This window comes from Neopsephotus bourkii, unplaced genomic scaffold (assembly GCF_033783945.1).
Source record: "Neopsephotus bourkii isolate Nb327-2 ecotype Australia unplaced genomic scaffold, CSIRO-AGI_Nbou_v1 NB_947, whole genome shotgun sequence".
In the NCBI taxonomy this organism is placed as follows: domain Eukaryota; kingdom Metazoa; phylum Chordata; class Aves; order Psittaciformes; family Psittacidae; genus Neopsephotus; species Neopsephotus bourkii.
The window spans coordinates 1839069-1857503 of NW_026901441.1; the positions used below are offsets into that span (position 1 = coordinate 1839069).

At 37.2% G+C, this 18435-nt stretch overlaps 1 protein-coding gene across 11 annotated transcripts in view; it reads right to left on the reverse strand.

The window, feature by feature from the left end:
- Positions 1-18435, reverse strand: part of COL19A1 (collagen type XIX alpha 1 chain) — a 184504-nt gene that overhangs the window by 72468 nt on the left and 93601 nt on the right. For all 11 annotated transcript variants that reach the window (XM_061358584.1, XM_061358576.1, XM_061358581.1 and 8 more), the window contains 3 exons: positions 15650-15703; positions 14910-14945; positions 2894-2947 (listed from right to left, as the gene is read on the reverse strand). In XM_061358584.1, the coding sequence (XP_061214568.1) occupies positions 2894-2947; positions 14910-14945; positions 15650-15703 (144 nt within the window). The remainder of the gene's footprint in view (positions 1-2893; positions 2948-14909; positions 14946-15649; positions 15704-18435) is intronic.

Sequence of the window (18435 nt, forward strand, 5' to 3'; positions counted from 1 at the left end):
GAAGAGCAGCAAAGATTTGAGGACTTCTTGCACCCAAAGGAAAACACAACATTGGCAAACACATGAGTGGAAGTGGTTACCATGTCAAAAGGAAAGCTATAAGGGCAGTACCTGCTCAGACTAATTTCACTCTAGGTAATGTCATAACAGACAGCCTTTAAGTGAGTTCTGTATATGTCTTCAGGTTGGTTGAAGAATCAGTTTGCTGTGTGGTCTCTGGATATGGCTAGATTATCATGTAGCTACCATTTCTTTTGCCACATAACTGTCCACAGTGCATTTATTGGACAACAAACAATTATCCCCCCTTTACTCTTGAAACAAATAACACAGAGTCATCATCTAATTCTGTGATATTGTAAATTTGTGCTTGCAAGACAATTTCACATACATCCCAATAAGTACTTTAAGTTTAGCATAACTCTGAAGTAAAAATCTACAGTTCCATTTAACTTTATTATAATTATGCAATGATATATAATTCTACTTGCCCTATTTCCATAAAATTATATGTATTTTTGCTATGTAAGTTCTGAATCAGATTATTCCTGTGAACTCTAACATTAGCTTTTGAGGTTTTGACAATATCAACATTAACACTGTTAATTTTCCTCAGTTCCTTATATCTTGCTTTAATGTGTGCTGAGATGTCTCTACCTCACACAGTTACTGATTCTCCTCTCAACTTCTTATTAACCTAAGCCTAATTTTCAAAGGAATTGAACACTTAAAAATGTTCCTGAGGTGAGTGGGAATTAAAACTTTATATAATGAATACAATGCAAATGGAAAGTTTTAAAACCATGCATGTTCTTGAAATGTGACATCCAACTTGAATAGACACTTTCAAATGGTTTGAAGCGGTTTTGTTTGGGTTTGATTGTTTGTTTCCTAATATATTACAATTGCAGCTTGCAAAATGGACACAAGATCACTTTTAGGTCTGAACAATAGATTGAAGAAAAATCATCAGTTAATTAAACACTCAATATTATGCTTTAATCTTCAAAAGACAGTCCATGACAAAACCAATAACTTCATAATACTGTGAAAGATTTGGAGGATCTGCTGGAAGTAGAACAGAGGAACATGACATCTATAATTATATAAAATAGTATATTTAATAGCCATTACATGTGCACTGTCCTGTTTGTCATTAAATAGAGCAGAGATCTTGTTACAAACAGTATGCTATTGTGTAATTAAATGTATTGGAAATGAAATACACATGGGAGCTAAATTAAGATTGCAAACTATGTTATTAATGCTTTGGTGGGAGTGGCCAGTAGAAAGAATATTGTTTTGAGCATCTCACTGGAAGAAAGATAAAGACAGACACAGTAGCTTTACAGTCTGCTGTTCCCATTGTTTGGCTCAAGGCAACTGCGTGCATGGCCAAGATTATAAAACAATCATCACTGCTGTTTTTATAGAGAGTGGAGTGAGACAGTAGTTCACTTTTATATATGAATTGGAAATGTCCATGATGAATGTATCAATACCTATTGCCACTAAAAAATGGAAGAAAAAAAATTTTCCATATTTATCAGCTACGATAGCGTGTTAACTCTCTATCTTTGCCTCAAAAATTTAGATGTTCAAAGAATGATGCCTCTAGAACACAGCCATATTTATAACTGTTCCTAAAGGAGAACTAATAAACTCTGTGCTTCTGCAGATTACTCTACAGAAAAACACTCTTAATATATGTTTAAACTGGATATTCATAGCTTTTCAGTACCCTGGACATTTATTGTGTAACAGTAAGAGTCACAGTAATTATAAAATCCTTAATGACATGTATTATGCTATTAAATATGCTTGAATATTGACCACATAACATTTTATTCTTTGTTACTACACTGATTTTTTCTGAATGGACTTTTAATCCTCTACTGTGAAACCTAAATAACGTCAGCTTTCAAATTTTCATGTTCAACTTAACTGACATTTAGTACCATTTTTAGAACTTAAAAGCCAGTATAAAACATAGCTTTGGGTTCTACACCATTACTTATTTAACTGGCCTTTAATCATTCACTGTAGTTGACTACGATCAACAATAATAAATCCTTCCACTTCAGATAATTGAACCAAGACACGAAATAGCAAGATGCCTAAAACCCCCAAGAATTATTGAGAGACTCAACTTCAAAACCACAAACTGGGCACAACATAATTCATAAAAATACTGAAATGTTTGAGTCTGAAAATCTTCCCAATCTTTTAGGAGCAGAATAGTTTATAAACTCCCCAAATTGAACTATTTCTTGTGATACCACAAATCTCATTATCTCTTCTACTGAACTATCAGATTCAGTAAGTCAGGAAAAAACACCGATAACAGAGAGAAACCAGTCAGTCAGTTACTTGATTATATTAAAACTCTGAATAATCAAGGTTTATTTCATGTCTTGGGCACAGTCTCCCTCCACGATACCTCTCTTCTTTGTATATATACGTTTGGCTCTGACATTTGCAAAATGGCATGTACAAAACCACTTGGGTTAACAGTACTGGTTACTGTCAGGATTTTAGATAACTACCTGAAATCAATATTTTTATATATTTTAGCTATAGTAAGGCATGGCCTACCCCCGCAATAAAACAAAAGCTTCTGAGCAATTTTAATGCTTTTTCACTTAAAACTACAGCAGAAACATGTTGCACAAATGACAATATCTACACCTGTGCTGCCAGTCATTAAAACACTTTAGATGGCTGAAAGTGTTAAATCTCCTTCAACTGAAGAGAAACAACAAATGTCGAAGCTCAGTTTGTTGTCAGCATGCTTCATACTCAGCTGCTACCTTCCCATTTTTTATTAGTGCTTAGAAAGAAGTCACACATCGAGGTCAGTTATCACACTCACCAGTTGCTCAAGTTTACTCACCCTTTGGCCTTCTTTGCCAGGTGGACCTTGGGGACCCTCCAGTCCTGGCAAACCCTGAAAATACAAACATTAAATAAATATAACATTCAGTGTTATTTTCATCCTCCATTATTCTATAGAAGTAAGACTAAGTGAAAGAGCCAGATATCAAGACAAAGCATTTATTTCTAATAATAAAAATAGGCTATTCATACTAACTTATTTCAGGATGTTATATTCAGGTGCAAGAAAAAGTGCAAATGATAATTATTACTCACATTCCTCCATATAAAGGTTGAATCATTTGGAAAAGAAGAGTTAAGTCAGCACTACTTAAGCATAGTTATATTTAATTGCAATGTTATATGAAAAGTGATTTATTTTGTGAAGTTAGGATACAATACGGAAAAAAAGTTACATAAATGAATGACATCTTACTCTGCAATTCAAAATCAAATATAGGCACTGAAGGGGGAGGGGAAGGGAAGGGAGGGAAAGGAGACTAAATATAGCAGAAGGCCTTATGCTCGCTGTCTTGTAAGAACCAGCCCTGTGCTGCTTCCTCTGTGTGCCTGGCTCTGCTTTTCCAAACCCTTCAGAGTAACTTCTTTCTCACCCTCTCTCCTGATCAGGCACAGGAGCTTTGCGTGTTTTGAATATAACCTTAACTTCTCAGCCTTCCTTCTGAACTCAGCGCAAGGATCTGCCTTTTGTGACTGAATCACAGTTAGTTTCTGATGCTTTGGGGCTTTAATTTTGTATCTGATTAGTGCAGATATAATCATAAAGCCTTCAGATAAACTCACAGCTCTGTACTTAGAACAGTGCCCCCCCCCCCCTTTACTTTATGAGTCACCCTGGAACACAATTTTTTTTTTTTAATTACTTCGAGGAAGCTATTAAATTTCATTATAGCAACAAGAAATATGAAATGAGTTTCAATATAATCAGGAAAAAGCACTGCGGAGTTCTACCTTGTACAATTAAAAAAAAAAGTTTTGAATGTAATATAGCATTTTCTTACAAGGTATCAAAAGTTAAAGAACTTATATTTAGTTTATTTAAGAGTTTGAAATGTTAAAATATTAAATACTTAACCATTTAAATTACTCAGACTCAAGTATTGGTTTAGCTTGAGTTACGTCAAATTCTCAGCTTCTTATTTGGAATCAATTACATTGACCCAATAATGGTAAACTGAGGCCCCTTGAGAATCATGTTTTTAAGAAGTGTCAGATTTCCAGAAATCAGTCTAAAAAAGTTTATTTATGATCTCTAATTCCCAAGATAAACTTAAGAAAGTAAGCAGTCACGCCAAAGCTGCTATCTCATGTATCTTAAATGGTGTTTGAAGTCAGACTTCATTCTAATCAACTTAAATTTTAAATAAAAGTAGTCAGTCTAAGAGTTTTTCTATTCTTATAATTTCTACTTTTGAAAGTGAAGATAGAGGAGTGTCTCAGACAGTATTTGGAATTATAGAACTGTAGAATGGTTTGGATTGGAAGCGACCTTAAAGCTCATGTAGTTTCAAAACCCCTGCCACAGGCCAGGACGCCTTCCACTAGAAAAGGCTGCTCAAAGCCCTGTCCAACCTGGCCTTGAACACTGTCAGGAATGGACAGCCACAGCTTCCCTGGGCAACCTTTGCCAGTGTCTCACCACCCTCACAGTGCAGAAGTTCTTCCTAACATCCCATCTAAATCTATGCTCTTTCAGTTTAAAGCCATTACCCCTTGTCTTGTCACTACATGACTTGTAAAAGCCCCTTTCCAGATGTCTTATAGGCCCCCTATATAAGAATATAGGCTATTTCTCCCTTCACTTAAGTTTACAGCGTAAACAAGATAAGGTTTAGGATCTTGTACAAAACTGATGTGCACCATTTCCATATTCCCCCAAAAGTTTATGGAACTGGAATATGCATAACAAGGTTTTGTTCAATAAATAAATCATGGTAAGTTAATTACATTGCAGTTGTGCAGCTTATACATGCACAAACTCGTAATGCAGTATGTGAATGTAACCTCTGCAAACCTCTACATTTTCCTTGAGGTAATTTAGAACTTGCAGAGAATTCTATCTGTCCAACTGTTAGCAATATTCCACCTTTGTAGAGAAATTCTGGGAATTCAGGAAGAGGTGGAGTTTTGTTTTGTTAATATTTCATTTTTGGTGACAACTTTATGCAGGGGAATGAGATGAAAACCTATAACATCTGTTTTATGGAGGAGGAAATACTTAGCCTCACATATCTGCACAATACAGCTCCAAAGGGACAAGAATTACACAAGAATGTAACTGCACAATAATGATAATTAATAGCCAACATTTTTGTCCAAGACCTACGTTTCATTCTTTTTCTTCTCTCTACAATATTATTGTCAAGAAAAAGGAACCAGATAAGCAAGTTTATCTTCTAGGAAAGGGAGGAGAGCAGCTTACAATTGGTAACTAGGCAGGGAGGACTACTCGGTACAAGGAGCCACATCCTGACATTGAAACTGAGGTAAAAGTTCACACTAACTTCAGTGGGATCTTCAATTTAAAAATTGATAGGACAACATGGCCACCTTAACTAACATGGCTGTAAAACCACAACAACTTGGCAGCAGTAATGACAACAATGCTATCCCTTTTCAGCATTCATTAAATGAGATCCTGAAAAAAACCCTGAAGAAGACCTGCAGGAGGAATGAAAAATAAAACTTCTCTACAGTGAAATCTATCTAAAGGGATGAAAGAAACATCCCCTGCTGAATTCCTATAAAACTTCGCAATGAATGTAACACTTTAGGACTGAAAAGTACATACTGTGACCTCTTGGTGAACTAAAACTAAACAAAACAAAATCGCAGCTGAAGTGGAAGAGTTGTTATTTGCATTACTTCCACTGGAAGTTTACAGCCTATGCCAAATAAGTATATTTTGGTATTCTGAAAGTTGCTTCGAGACATAGATCTTAATTTTTGAAGCAAAAGTCTAGACAGCTCCCTCATGTACTCATAAGTAGTGATGATGAAATGGGTTCTATGTTGTATACACAAAGTACTCTCACCCATTTTTTCCTCATTCTGAATTCCAGCAAACACATGACCTCAGATTTTATGGAGTAAATATTACTAGACAGAAAGAAATTTTTACGTAGTTTAGTGAGATGTCAAGCAGAGACAAAGACTAGATTAAGTATGCAGAAACAAGCAAAAAGAAAAAACGACCCAGCTATAACAGCCACGATTTGGCTAAGCAATTTGAAAACAGTATTTTTAAACAGAAAGGTATAGCTCTACTGAAACAAAATCAACACTTAAACCTTTTTACAAGTGAACTGGTGATCAATTCCCACTGTAGGGGCTTGACCTAGTTCTTCAATGCGCAGTTCTCAGAAGGATAAAGAAAAGCTGTCAAACTGATGAATTACACATACAATGATCCTTCTGTAAAATTCACAAGTAGAGCAGCATAGAATCACACAAATCAATAACCAGACAAAAAGTAACCATAGATTTCCAAATTCCTGACATAACACATCATACTGTGTGATCATGGTAAAGAGTTGCAGCCTGACCGACATGAAGAACATTCCCCAGCAACTCAAATACTGCTGTAGCTGCTCCAATGCAAGGATGTCCCATCAATTCAAACAAAATCCTTCAAGATGTAGGTCAATTAGGTCTTAAATTCATCTACTTATCTGGAGATGTTACTGGAAAACAAGTTCTACTGTGCAGGTCATGATTGTCACTTTGATCCTTCTATCCTTTTTTGAGCATATTTTCCTCTTTGGCCTGTTTGGACCATTTTGAGGGGAAATAATTGGATTCCTCTTGTGTAAGAATGGGCCATTATCCTGGGCAAGCAAAGGAACTAAAATATAAATACCTTCCTGCAGTCAAGACGGCTATAGTGTTGGTTTCCCAGATATCTTCAAGCCCGTTCACTTGCTACAACTGTCCTGCTGTTTTACATTGAAGCTCAAACAGGAGGGTGAGGAAGAAAGAGATCTTAAAATATGACTATGATGGTTTCCTCTTCTTGACTGCCCAACACCAGGCACACAAAAACCCACAGAGCCTGCAGGCATGCTTCACTGTTACAAAATTTTGCTAGAATGGGAAAAATGGCACAGGAAAGTCACAGTTGGATGAATAATTTCTTGTTGTATTACCAGTTAGTGAGGGAAATTAGACTACGAATTATGTCAAATACCAGTACTTTTAGCATTTCCTAACATGACCTGGTTTCTTTCACATCCTCACTGAAGTAAATTGAGATGGCAAGCTGAAAGATTGTACCCCATGTTTGGCCTCTTATTGCTACTATAATAACCATACTGTTTTGCTTGAGGGTGCAAAGTGGAATAGGCCACAGTTTTGCTTTCAAAACTGCTGCCAACCCATTTACTTCAGTGGGAAAGGAGACAGCATTTACCAGAAGTATCTCATGCCAGACAACATGATCAGCTACATTTTCATGATAATTTATTACTGAAGCAAACAGAAAATATGTTCCTCACTGATCTCATTATGCTTTGGAATTGGTCATTTCTGTAGCTCTCTTGGAAACTTAACTTGAAATCTATTTTGCTTCAGAGACAATCATTTCAAAGGGAAACTGGAAAAGTAATTTCACAGAAGTTCACACTTTATGAATGTAGTACTTTTAATAGACATGGGATTATTTTCTAAGCAAAAGAAGTATCATTTAAAAATCTAAGGAATAATTTGAAGTGATTCTTTACATTGATGTCTACTGCATATAGGACATTCTCAAATCATTTTTCTAATGAAAGACATATAAATCACATTCACGCCAATTTAGCAGACTGAATTTTTGAAAAATAAATTTTCTGTGGGGCTAAGACATCAATCTTCATATGTGCCTTCTGCATCATTATTACTGCATCAAGAAGATGAAAAACAGACTAAATTGCTAAAACATCTATTTTACTAAAAGAGCAATCTTAATAGGATCTGCTTAAGGATACTTAAAAAGCATATTTTAAAGAAGAGATTATTTGCAAGTTATATTGTGAAAATTAAAGATCACTATATCTCATGCAAAACAACTGAACAGTCCAGTATTTTCATGAAATTAACACACCTCCATTAAAACAACTCAAGCAGATAAAATTCTAGTTTTTCTTAGAGGGATGTGTAAGAAAAGAATATATTTAGAAGGAAAATATAATGGTCTATCTTTACTTTCTTTAATGAACTAGAATTGCTCTCCTTTACGTCATTACATTAAAAGAAAGAGAGGATAATATTAAGATGCTTACTACTGTTGGAGGGTGTGTTACCTTCTTAAGTAATACAAGTTATTCTGATGACATAATTTTTCCACTGTGAGACAAGAAAGGAATAGTGTGCAGAAGTCATGATAAGCAAAAACTGGCACATGATCTTTCTGGAAGAATTGTTCAAAATACTTCTGCCCATTACAACAGCAAGAATGCCAGGATACCAAACCCCTCCACTTCAGAGTTCTGTATAAATGCCAAATAATTACACCATGACCAAAATACTGCATCAAATAAATTTTAGCTTTACATGAATAACTGCTGAAGCTCTGAGGGGAAATCTGTGTAATCTGTTGTTGATATTTGTTTAGGGAGGGCAGAGCCAAAAGTGGCGGTGAAGCTTTCCCAGGCCTGAATCTGCCCCTTCCTCCCACAGCCACCTCCTAGCCGCACTTGCGCGCCAGCTTCCTTTGGCTCATTTTAACCAGACCTGGGAGCCAACATTCCAACTATCTGTTTAGTAAGCAAGTCTTGGGGACTTCTATCTGTGACCAGCTTAAGCCTCAGCTTCTGCATAAACACTTGGTGCCATCTGGATGACTATTTTATAACTCCTGAAAGGGATAGGTTCACAGGAACAGACAGACGGACGCTCGTTTTCCTCAGGAACTAAAAGCAGCATATCGAGTGTCAAGAGGAATAGTTATCATATATTTTACGAGAGATGGCTGTGCTACCTTCCCTCACCTGTCACTCTTCTGACATGGCACGCACAGGCTTAAGCTGGGGATACCAGAGTGGGCAAGCTGCAGAACCAGGTGTGCCCCTGCAGAAACCAGTCCCCAGCTTCTGCCACTAAATGCCACATTTTGACAAAACCACACCACAAAGCAGTATAATCCCTCCAGTTTATTCTTTGAAGGGTCCTTGGCTACCATGTTTATTATGGAACTTAAACTTCTAAAGACTAAACATATCTCTGCATAAAGTGGACACAATTAGGGAGAAAAGTTCAAACTACATTCCCAGCATGCATTGTAAGACTTGAAAACTACTAAAGAGCTTTCTAATACTTACAGAACAATTCAGAAAGAACATACCAGAGAAATTAAAGACAGCATATAGGAAGGATAAGAATCAATCATGACTTTGGACTACTTCCATAAAACTACCACCATAACCGAGGAGACAAAATAAATACATGTATCTTGAATTATATGGTGTTAATGGAGTCCATGAAAACATAGAAAAACTTTGCACCTTTACTAAAAGTGCTTAGATTTGAACATATATGTAAAAGTTAATGATTCAAGTCACTAAAATGTATTTATATGAATAATGCATGAATCACACGAATATACTTGGTACTACTGAAATTACTAATTTCATTACAATCCTACATAAAGCCTATATATCTTTTCATAAATTTATTTTGACAGCTTAGCTTATTTTGTGCTACAGTGCTGTTCTTTTTTTCTGATTCATCATTCAAAATGATGAAACTGTACTTCCATACCTGCCTTGTTTCTTGGTGAAACAAGACTTTCACACCTGCCTTAAAGAAATGTACAGAAACACATGGGCTGCGATTCTGATCCCATCTCTATTCACTGCAGAAAAGCATAGTCAGGCAAACACAAACTCTCTGAATCCTCTGACATTGCTGCAAATGAGTTTTGGTAAGTGTGCAGTCTTTAGGATTTCGACAGAGATTTTCTGTTAACTGATACCAAACGTGAGTATTCACAGCTCTACTTTTTTTTCTTAGAGCAATGCACTGAGCTAGGAAATTTCTATTTCAAACTCATAAAATTATTTTTGCATCTTAAGAACCAGTGGTATTATTTCCCCTGTTTCACAGTTTGGCATATGCTCATCCACCTGGTAAGTTGTTTCAGCTGTTGGGTACATATGAATTCTGCCACACATACTGCCTCCAAGGAGCCCTCATTCCTTACAGAAAGTATAATGGCTATATCTGTCAGTTGAACACTTGTAAAAATATGTCTTTTTCCTCTAAGTACCATTAACTTCATTCTTTCTGCATTTTTTCATGCTGGAGGGCAGAGCGTGCTCACTGTGCTTTTGAGCAGCACAGGATTTCCTACATGTCAGAGATGCCTGAACACTTTTATACACAGGGTCATAGACACCTCTTAGATGAGTGCAAATAAGAGACAAAAGAAAACCCAAAAATTTCACTACTTACTTTTACCCACTTCCATAGATTACCTACAGACAACTCTCCACGGACCAAAGGATCATCAGCTGTTTGGGAACAACTGCAGTGAAGCAGTCCCAGCCTTTTGCCACCTTCATGTTCTCCATGCTGAGGACAGGACCATGGTGCAGTTCTGTGTGTGCAAAGAACACTCTGGCCCTGCACAGCACTGCTGATGTTCTAGTTTACACATACAGGAGACCTTCTCGAGTTTATACTACTGGTGTATGATTTCTATGAAAATACATAACAATGCAAGACCTGCACAGGGCAGCAGAGCTCTGTAATGCCATCATTTCACACCTGCATTAGTACACAATTGAACTGGGGCAGAAGGTCGATGACCCAGGCCCAATCATCCACTTTGAGCAAAACCAAGTCCTTTCCAATATTTCGTCCTTTCCTGCCTAAATCCATTTTGGACTGAGTTCTAACAGCGAGTCATTATTTTCAGTCCTCTTCCCTCCTTGTCCCCCAGCATAATAATTCATGTTGCCTTTTGATAAATAGAAATAAATCATTCCCACATTAGAAAAACTAAAAATGACTATAAGTGGAGAATAGATTTATGGCATTATTCATGAGTCCCAAATGAATGGAACATTTCAAAACTTTGCTTTAACAGGGGTCATAATGAAACACTGGTGTCAGATTTTGGCTATAACAGCATGAACAGTCCTGACACAATGAGTTCTCATCCAGTGACACATGAACCTTGATATTATCTGACCTACTACTTATTCACAGTAAGATACAACATCTTTCTTTCATGATTATATATCATAAGAGTCACGGCCATACAGAAGTCACACAAATAAAACAACTCTGAGGACTGGATTTTCCCCAAGCCACCACCATTCACGTCATTCATCTTTTAGCTCTTGCCAACAGAAACACATGACTATTTACAGTGAGGGAGAAAGAAAGCCTTCCTGCTGGGCCATATATTCAGCAGTGTTGTAATCTGTCTTCAAACTGCTAAACCAGTTCACACTCACTCTTGTCTCTCAGTCAGCAGCTACACAAAAAAATGTTTTAGTACATCAGTTAATAACATCCCTCTGAAGACCCATGCCTGCTTTCCTAAAATGTAAATGTTTCCTTCTAAAAAGCATGAAGATGACCATCAGTCAGTGTTCCAAGACAAAGACGTTGCTGTGCCCGAATCAACTGAGCTAAAACATTTGCATGGCATTTCATAATCAAAGAAATGTAACTCTTTGATAGTCCATTTTATGAAAGTGAATCACTTAAGAACAGAAGGAGTAAGTTCAGTCAATTTGAAAGCAGCTTCAGATTTTTGATGTTATACTACTCACCTCTGAGCATGACTCTTAGGAAAGCTAAGTGTCCACAACTGCAACTGAAGACAATGAATGCATTGAAAAGAGGTCTAATATATCCAGATGCTGCTGTCAGAATGGGTGTAGTAATTTTTCTATCATTCACAAAAGAAACACTTAAAAGAACCATTCTGTGGTCCTACAGCACATAGAAAATAAGCCTCCTTAATTCTTTTTCCTGTGTTTTCAGAAGTATCCTATTTTTATTTCAATGATCCCTTCTAGGCCTGTAAGAATCTATCCGAAGAAAGACCTACTCCAAACCATCTATTACAGTAACAATCCTACAGTCAAGGTTGTAACTAGATGATCTTTAAGGTGCCGTCCAACCCAAACCATTTTATGATGCTATGGTTTGCTCTGGGATATTAAGATACCAGATATTTAGATTTCATAATCCAAAACCAAGTACCATAAAACATTGCAACTTAATTCTGAAACCTTAGAGTAGAATTTATTTTTATAGTATGTGTCTCTGGTTACACCCCTCAGCAATTGTAAAGATCCTTGCTGTTACGGTCCTGGAAATGAAGAGACTGAAAAGTCAATGTATGACAATTTACACTATAAATGATAGTTTTTGTGAAGTTTATTTAGGATTATATGGGTAACATGAATATTGTAGAAGTAGTTCATAACACTGAGTCTGGGGAAGGGGGGAGAGCCATTCATGCTGTGGAACTACAGCCTGGGAATTAAGGAGCTTTTGTCTTTGTGCTCATTTTTGCCATGCTCTTTTGCACCATTCTCAATTGTTTTTACCCAAATGGACTGTCCTTAATGGGAGGCCTTCTCACTTCAGTTTATGAATAAAATTACTTGGATTCAGACAGAATTATTACTTTTATGAAACAAAACTTGCCATGGAGAGTTTTGGGACATCTGTGTTAAGGCTTTCTACATGCTTGGGGCACAGATCATTGTAATGAAATTAAAAAACACCTCTATGCACTGTCTAGACAGAATACAACTAATCTGCAGGTCAGTTTTCTTTGCTGGTACACTAGCATGTACCAGATCCTCAAAAAGAAACTGACAGATCCATCCTCAAGAAGTCTTTCCTTGAAAGACAAAAGACAACTAATCACCATGGCTTGCCTCACATATTCTTTTCTGCAGGTAAATAACAGGAAAGGGAATAAATGAATTAGTAACCAAATTTCCAACTTTCTGAGTCTGATAAACAGACATTTCTATGAAGAAAGAAAGGAATATACCTGTCTGCTTAATTTCCTCTGAGAATTGTAGAAACCAAAAACCACCTTAAGTTTCTGTTACATTGTTCTTCATAAGAATCTAGTAAGTGATTTTCCATCATTATAACATTACATTTCTTTTTCCTTATTAGTGTGTGTTTGCTATACGTATCTGGTCTTTATGTAAGTTATAAAGATTGTGTAGATATCAAGACCATGACACAACTTTGCAAGTGTTTGAAAGGAAAAACTGAAAAATTTTCTATTTTGTGTGAAAATAATTTTGCAACCTCTTTTTCAGGATAAACAATGCTTCATACTGAAGCATATGTTATTCTCAAATATTATTAGAGATGCCTGTACATCTCTAATAATGTGGAAAAACCAGGAGCAGGGGCATCTACTGGTTAGGCTGTGTGTGAGCTCAGCTACCAGGGCGATGCACACTGTATACATATATATATATTTCTGAGTACCAAACTATGACCATGATCAGCCAGAGGGGATAAAAAGGTGGTGTTGTTTGTGCTGGTGGGAGTACTGAGTGTGTCCATCTGTGTTGACCTACGTGCCAGATCTGGCTGTATGTGTTGTGAGTGCACCCTCAGCAAGTTTGCCGATGACACCAAGCTGTGTGGTTCGGTTGATACGCTGGAGGGAGGAAATGCCATCCAGAGGGACCTTGAAATGCTTGTGAGGTGGGCTGATGCCAACCTCATGAAGTTTAACCATGCCAAGTGCAAGGTCCTACACCTACACCTGGGTCGGAGCAATCCCAGGCACAGCTACAGGCTGGGCAGAGAAGAGATTCAGAACAGCCCTGCAGAGAAGGACTTGGGGGTGCTGGTTGATGAAAAAATGAACATGAGCCGGCTTCAGTGTGCACTTGCAGCCGAGAAAGCCAACCGTATCCTGGGCTGCATCAAAAGGAGCAGGACCAGCAGGTCGAAGGAGTGATCCTGCCCCTTTATTCTGCTCTTGTGAGACCTCACTTGGAGTATTGTGTGCAGTTCTGGTCTCCTCAACATAAAAAGGACATGGAACTGTTGGAACAAGTCCAGAGGAGGGCCACGAGGATGATCAGGGGACTGGAGCACCTCCCATATGAAGATTGGCTGAGAAGGCTGCGTGGAGGCCTCATAGCAGCTTTCCAGTATCTGAAGGGGGCCTATAGGGATGCTGGGGAGGGACTCTTCATTAGGGACTGTAGTGATAGGACAAGGGGCAGTGGGTTAAAACTTAAACAGGGGAAGTTTAGACTGGAGGAAATTCTTTCCTGTTAGTGTGGTGAGGCACTGGAATAGGTTGCCCAAGGAGGTTGTGAATGCTCCATCCCTGGCAGTCTTCAAGACCAGGTTGGACGAGGCCTTGGGTGATATGGTTTAGAGTGAGTTGTCCCTGCCCGTGGCAGGGGGGTTGGAACTTGATGATCTTAAGGTCCTTTCCAACCCTAACTATTCTATGATTCTATGATTCTATGTGTGTTTGTGTGCCTATTGGGAAGGCATGCTCAGCCTTGCTACCAGCTGGACATGAGCGGAAGGAGCTCTGGCAGCCCCACATCTATCTGCTGGATGTATTACATTAACTTTCTGAGAACAGGTCCTGTGTGTCAAGTTGAACATATGCATTCTATGTATGTAATACTGTGTCACATTGTACTTATAACTAAACACTTAAAATAACCTGACAGTAGAATATGGAAAAAATCTTTTACTGAAAAGTGTTTTTCCCTAAAAATGCCAAGGGAAATCTTTCACTTTAACCAGCCCATACTACCTATACACAGAATAAAAAAAAATCCCAAACCAATATTCTTGTTAGCATTTGTGGGAAACAAGATGATACACTGATTTTCTTCACAAGATCCCCTTTTCCCCACTTCACAATTTATAAAGAAAATGCAGAGGCATTCTAAAGAGAAGGACTTTTATCTTATATTTAATAATGAAAGTATTTACATTACAAATAAGCTAAAACCAGCAACATTTCTTAATGATTTTCTTTTTCCTGTTTTTGTTTTATGTGTACTTACATTCAAGGCAGTTGGTCCTGGAGGTCCTGCATCTCCCTAGTTAAAACAGTAACTAGTAAATAAATCAGCAATCTTTATAGTTACACATATTTAACCTCTGGGCATTTTAGAGGTTATGCACCACTGCAGAAGAAAATTCATTATAATCATCAAGTATGCTCTCATTATGAAAATATACATATAAAGCAATATTCTTTTTTAGTAATGGCATAGAAGTACACAGTTCACCACAGCTTAAACTGGAAAAAAATGGCGGACCTCTGCATAAATGAATCACAGCTTACTGCCCTGGACACTTACAGAAAGCAATCCTTCAAAACATGTTTGCATATGTTAAGTTGCAAGTTACAGCTTACATGCACAAGGTGGCCATGAAGCCAGTGTGACAGCTCACATATGTAAAGACATCTGACTGCATAAAATGTTTACAGAATTAAATTGCCACGGTATGATCTGTGCTATGAGACATTCAGATTCAAACCATGGGAGAAAATCAGAGCACTCAGAGAGCAATTCAGAACACTGAATTTAGGCTCCTGCTCTGAATTCCTTTCAAAATTTGTTGTGGAAAAAAATACTTGGCTTCCATATTTACAGTTAGTCTTATTCATATTCTTCGACCCTTAACCCTTGCTACACAAATGGCAGCAGTGGGTATTTGTCACATGTAGTTAAGACAATGCATTCAATAATATAATGCACACTGACATATACATGCAACTTTACAGATAAAAAAGTACCTTTTCTCCTTTAGGACCAGACACACCAGGACTACCAGGATCACCTTTTAGTCCCTGGGCGAAGAAGAAAAATATCTATTTGTTGTCATCTGTGCAAAGCATTGGACAAAATCCTGTATTGCTGTGAATTAATGTACATTAATCAACTAAGCCTTTAAATATTATCACATTATTAGCATTACTATTTTATAATTCTTTGTTTTCAGTGTTTTGTGAGCAGAGAAACATCTATCAAAGACTGCACGTGTCTTTAACACATAATTAAACATACAAAGCCAAACTATCTACTTGATTGTGCCCCATTACAGCATGTAGAAATACAAAGTTCCTTTGCAGTCCTACTAGGTCTGCATCTTGCATGACCAACTAAGATAAAATGCTAGAGAAAGTACTAGTACATTCACTCAACCTCTGATAAAATTGGGATTCTGTTTCAAGTAGCAATGCTGAGCTGGTCTAACCTGGTTCAAACTCTGACCTTCACCAGGCTTTGAAAACACAATTAGAGAAATAATGGAGTCCTTTATACCCCCCTCCTTAGTTCTGCCTTCAGCTGGAGAAGCAGATAATAAATACTGCTTAATTTTACATATTACATATGCAGCAATTTCACTATCACAGAATCACATAACAGTTTGGGGTTGGGAGACCTTTACGTCATCTAGTCAAACCCCTCTGCAACAAGCAGGGACATCTTCAACTAGATCAGATTGCTCAGAGCCCCATCTAATCTGGCCTTGAATGCTTCCAGGGATGAGGCATCTACCACCTCTCTGGGCAAACTGTTCCAGTGTTCCACCACCCTTATTGTAAAAAAATTCCTCCTTATATCTAGCCTGAGTTTACCCTCTAAAACACCTACAAGGGAGCTCTTTAGCTCCCAACACATAATCTTAGTTGTCTTCTCCTTGCTGCAAAAAGCAAGAGGTTTTGAAATATGCCCAGCAAATTCAAACAATTCTGCATTAAGGAATTAACTCCTTTCTGATGCTGGACCAACATATCAGGAACTCATTTTTAAGCCAAGAGATTTATCTTGTGCCTTCTCTCTGATCAATGGTTTAGAGGCATGCATCAGCAGAGCAGATACATTTTAAGTCAGGGACAGCTCTACAGATTCAAAGATTTTACTCAGAAACCAAATGGCAAATAATACAGGACCAAACCATAATAAGATACTCCACAAGAAGGCCACCATGATTATTATTGTGCAGGTTAAATAGGTGAAGGATAGAAAAGATTCATTTACATCTGAGTTAGTGTTTGCTAACTAAAGTTCTTCCCAGCCCCCTTTTTGCCCTTGCAAACTCATCCTCAGCATGCAATAATTGGAAAGATAGAGATAACTGGCACGAAAATGATAAGTAACATCTGTGCCTTGGTGGGTACAGAAACATTAAATCAGTGAGTGTTCTAAATACTGCGTATTTGTGCAACTTCACTTCCTGCTAAAATTACATTAATTCACCATCTGGAAGGAACATCATTTAGAACTATATGAGCATTTAAGTACCCACTTTGGATTAAATTTGTGGTTGTTGTAAATACCCCTGATTTAGCTTTGATTTGTCCTTTATTAAGCTTGCCAAATATGTAATAGTTAAATCAGAAGTAGTTTTGCTGTTTGAACTTAAGAAAATGTAATAGGCAGATGGATTCAAAATCCTAGCCAAAAACCCACTTTCTTTTTACAATCTGCATATTTATAACATACTTTTAATATTGTCTCCATTTACTACATTTTACTTTTCACCTTCTGAAAGGCTGCATAAAACACAACCAGTCCATATTCTAAAAAGCCATTTTAGGGATTTTTCAGGTATGCAAATTGTACGGGTCTGGTTCAAAATCAATATTAACAAATCACCAGTGGCACAATAGGTTTAAGAGTTAGCTCTTAAGCTGTATATGTATGGAAGATAAAGGGGAAAAATTCTTCAACTCACAAATTGGAAGATATATGTATATATTTATATCTCTGTGTTTCTCTGCTGAATAGAAATGACAACTGCAGACGGAAGACACTGAACCAAAGCCATATACTGCCAAACTATGGACCTCATTTTTCCTAATTGGTGTGTTTAAAGCTTTTAGTAGTGCTCCTGCAGTGCACCATGGTAAAGTATGCAGTTTGACAGCTACTGCACAGTTGATGATCACAGAAGTCAACCTCACATAAAAAGAACAAGTGGAAACTACATATTTGACAACATGCCGCACAGTCTTCAGCTGGTACTTTCTCTCCTCTGTAAGAGCTACAGCTTGATCTTTTTACAGGTCAGATAAAATTATATTATAGTTCTTCTATGGCTATCAAAATGTAAAGTAAGTGTTAGGAAACACATGTATAGGGACAACTCAAGGCTATCAAAACAAATTTAAAATATCAGAAATTGTAGACATTTTTTATTTTTTATTTTTTACTTTTTATTTTAGAAAGGTACCTGTAACATGATTGCTGATCAACAGATAAATTGCTGGAATAAGTATATCACAAATATCAATAAGGGTGTAAACTCGGCAAAATTGAGGCCAACAGGTGAAATACTAAACTAGAGGCAAGGGGGTGTTTGCAAGGGGATGCCAATGGTACTTCTGGTGGAAGGACTTTAAAGGAGAAGTTACCATATTGGTTGACACTGTTTTTGACAAACATTTAATTAGACTTTTTTGTGATATTAGTTTACTGGAGTCTTCACCAGCCTACAAACTGAAGTGGATGAGGACAGAAAACAATTTAAAAGCAGGAACTGTGCTTTAAACCTTTAAAAAAGACCATGGTTTTA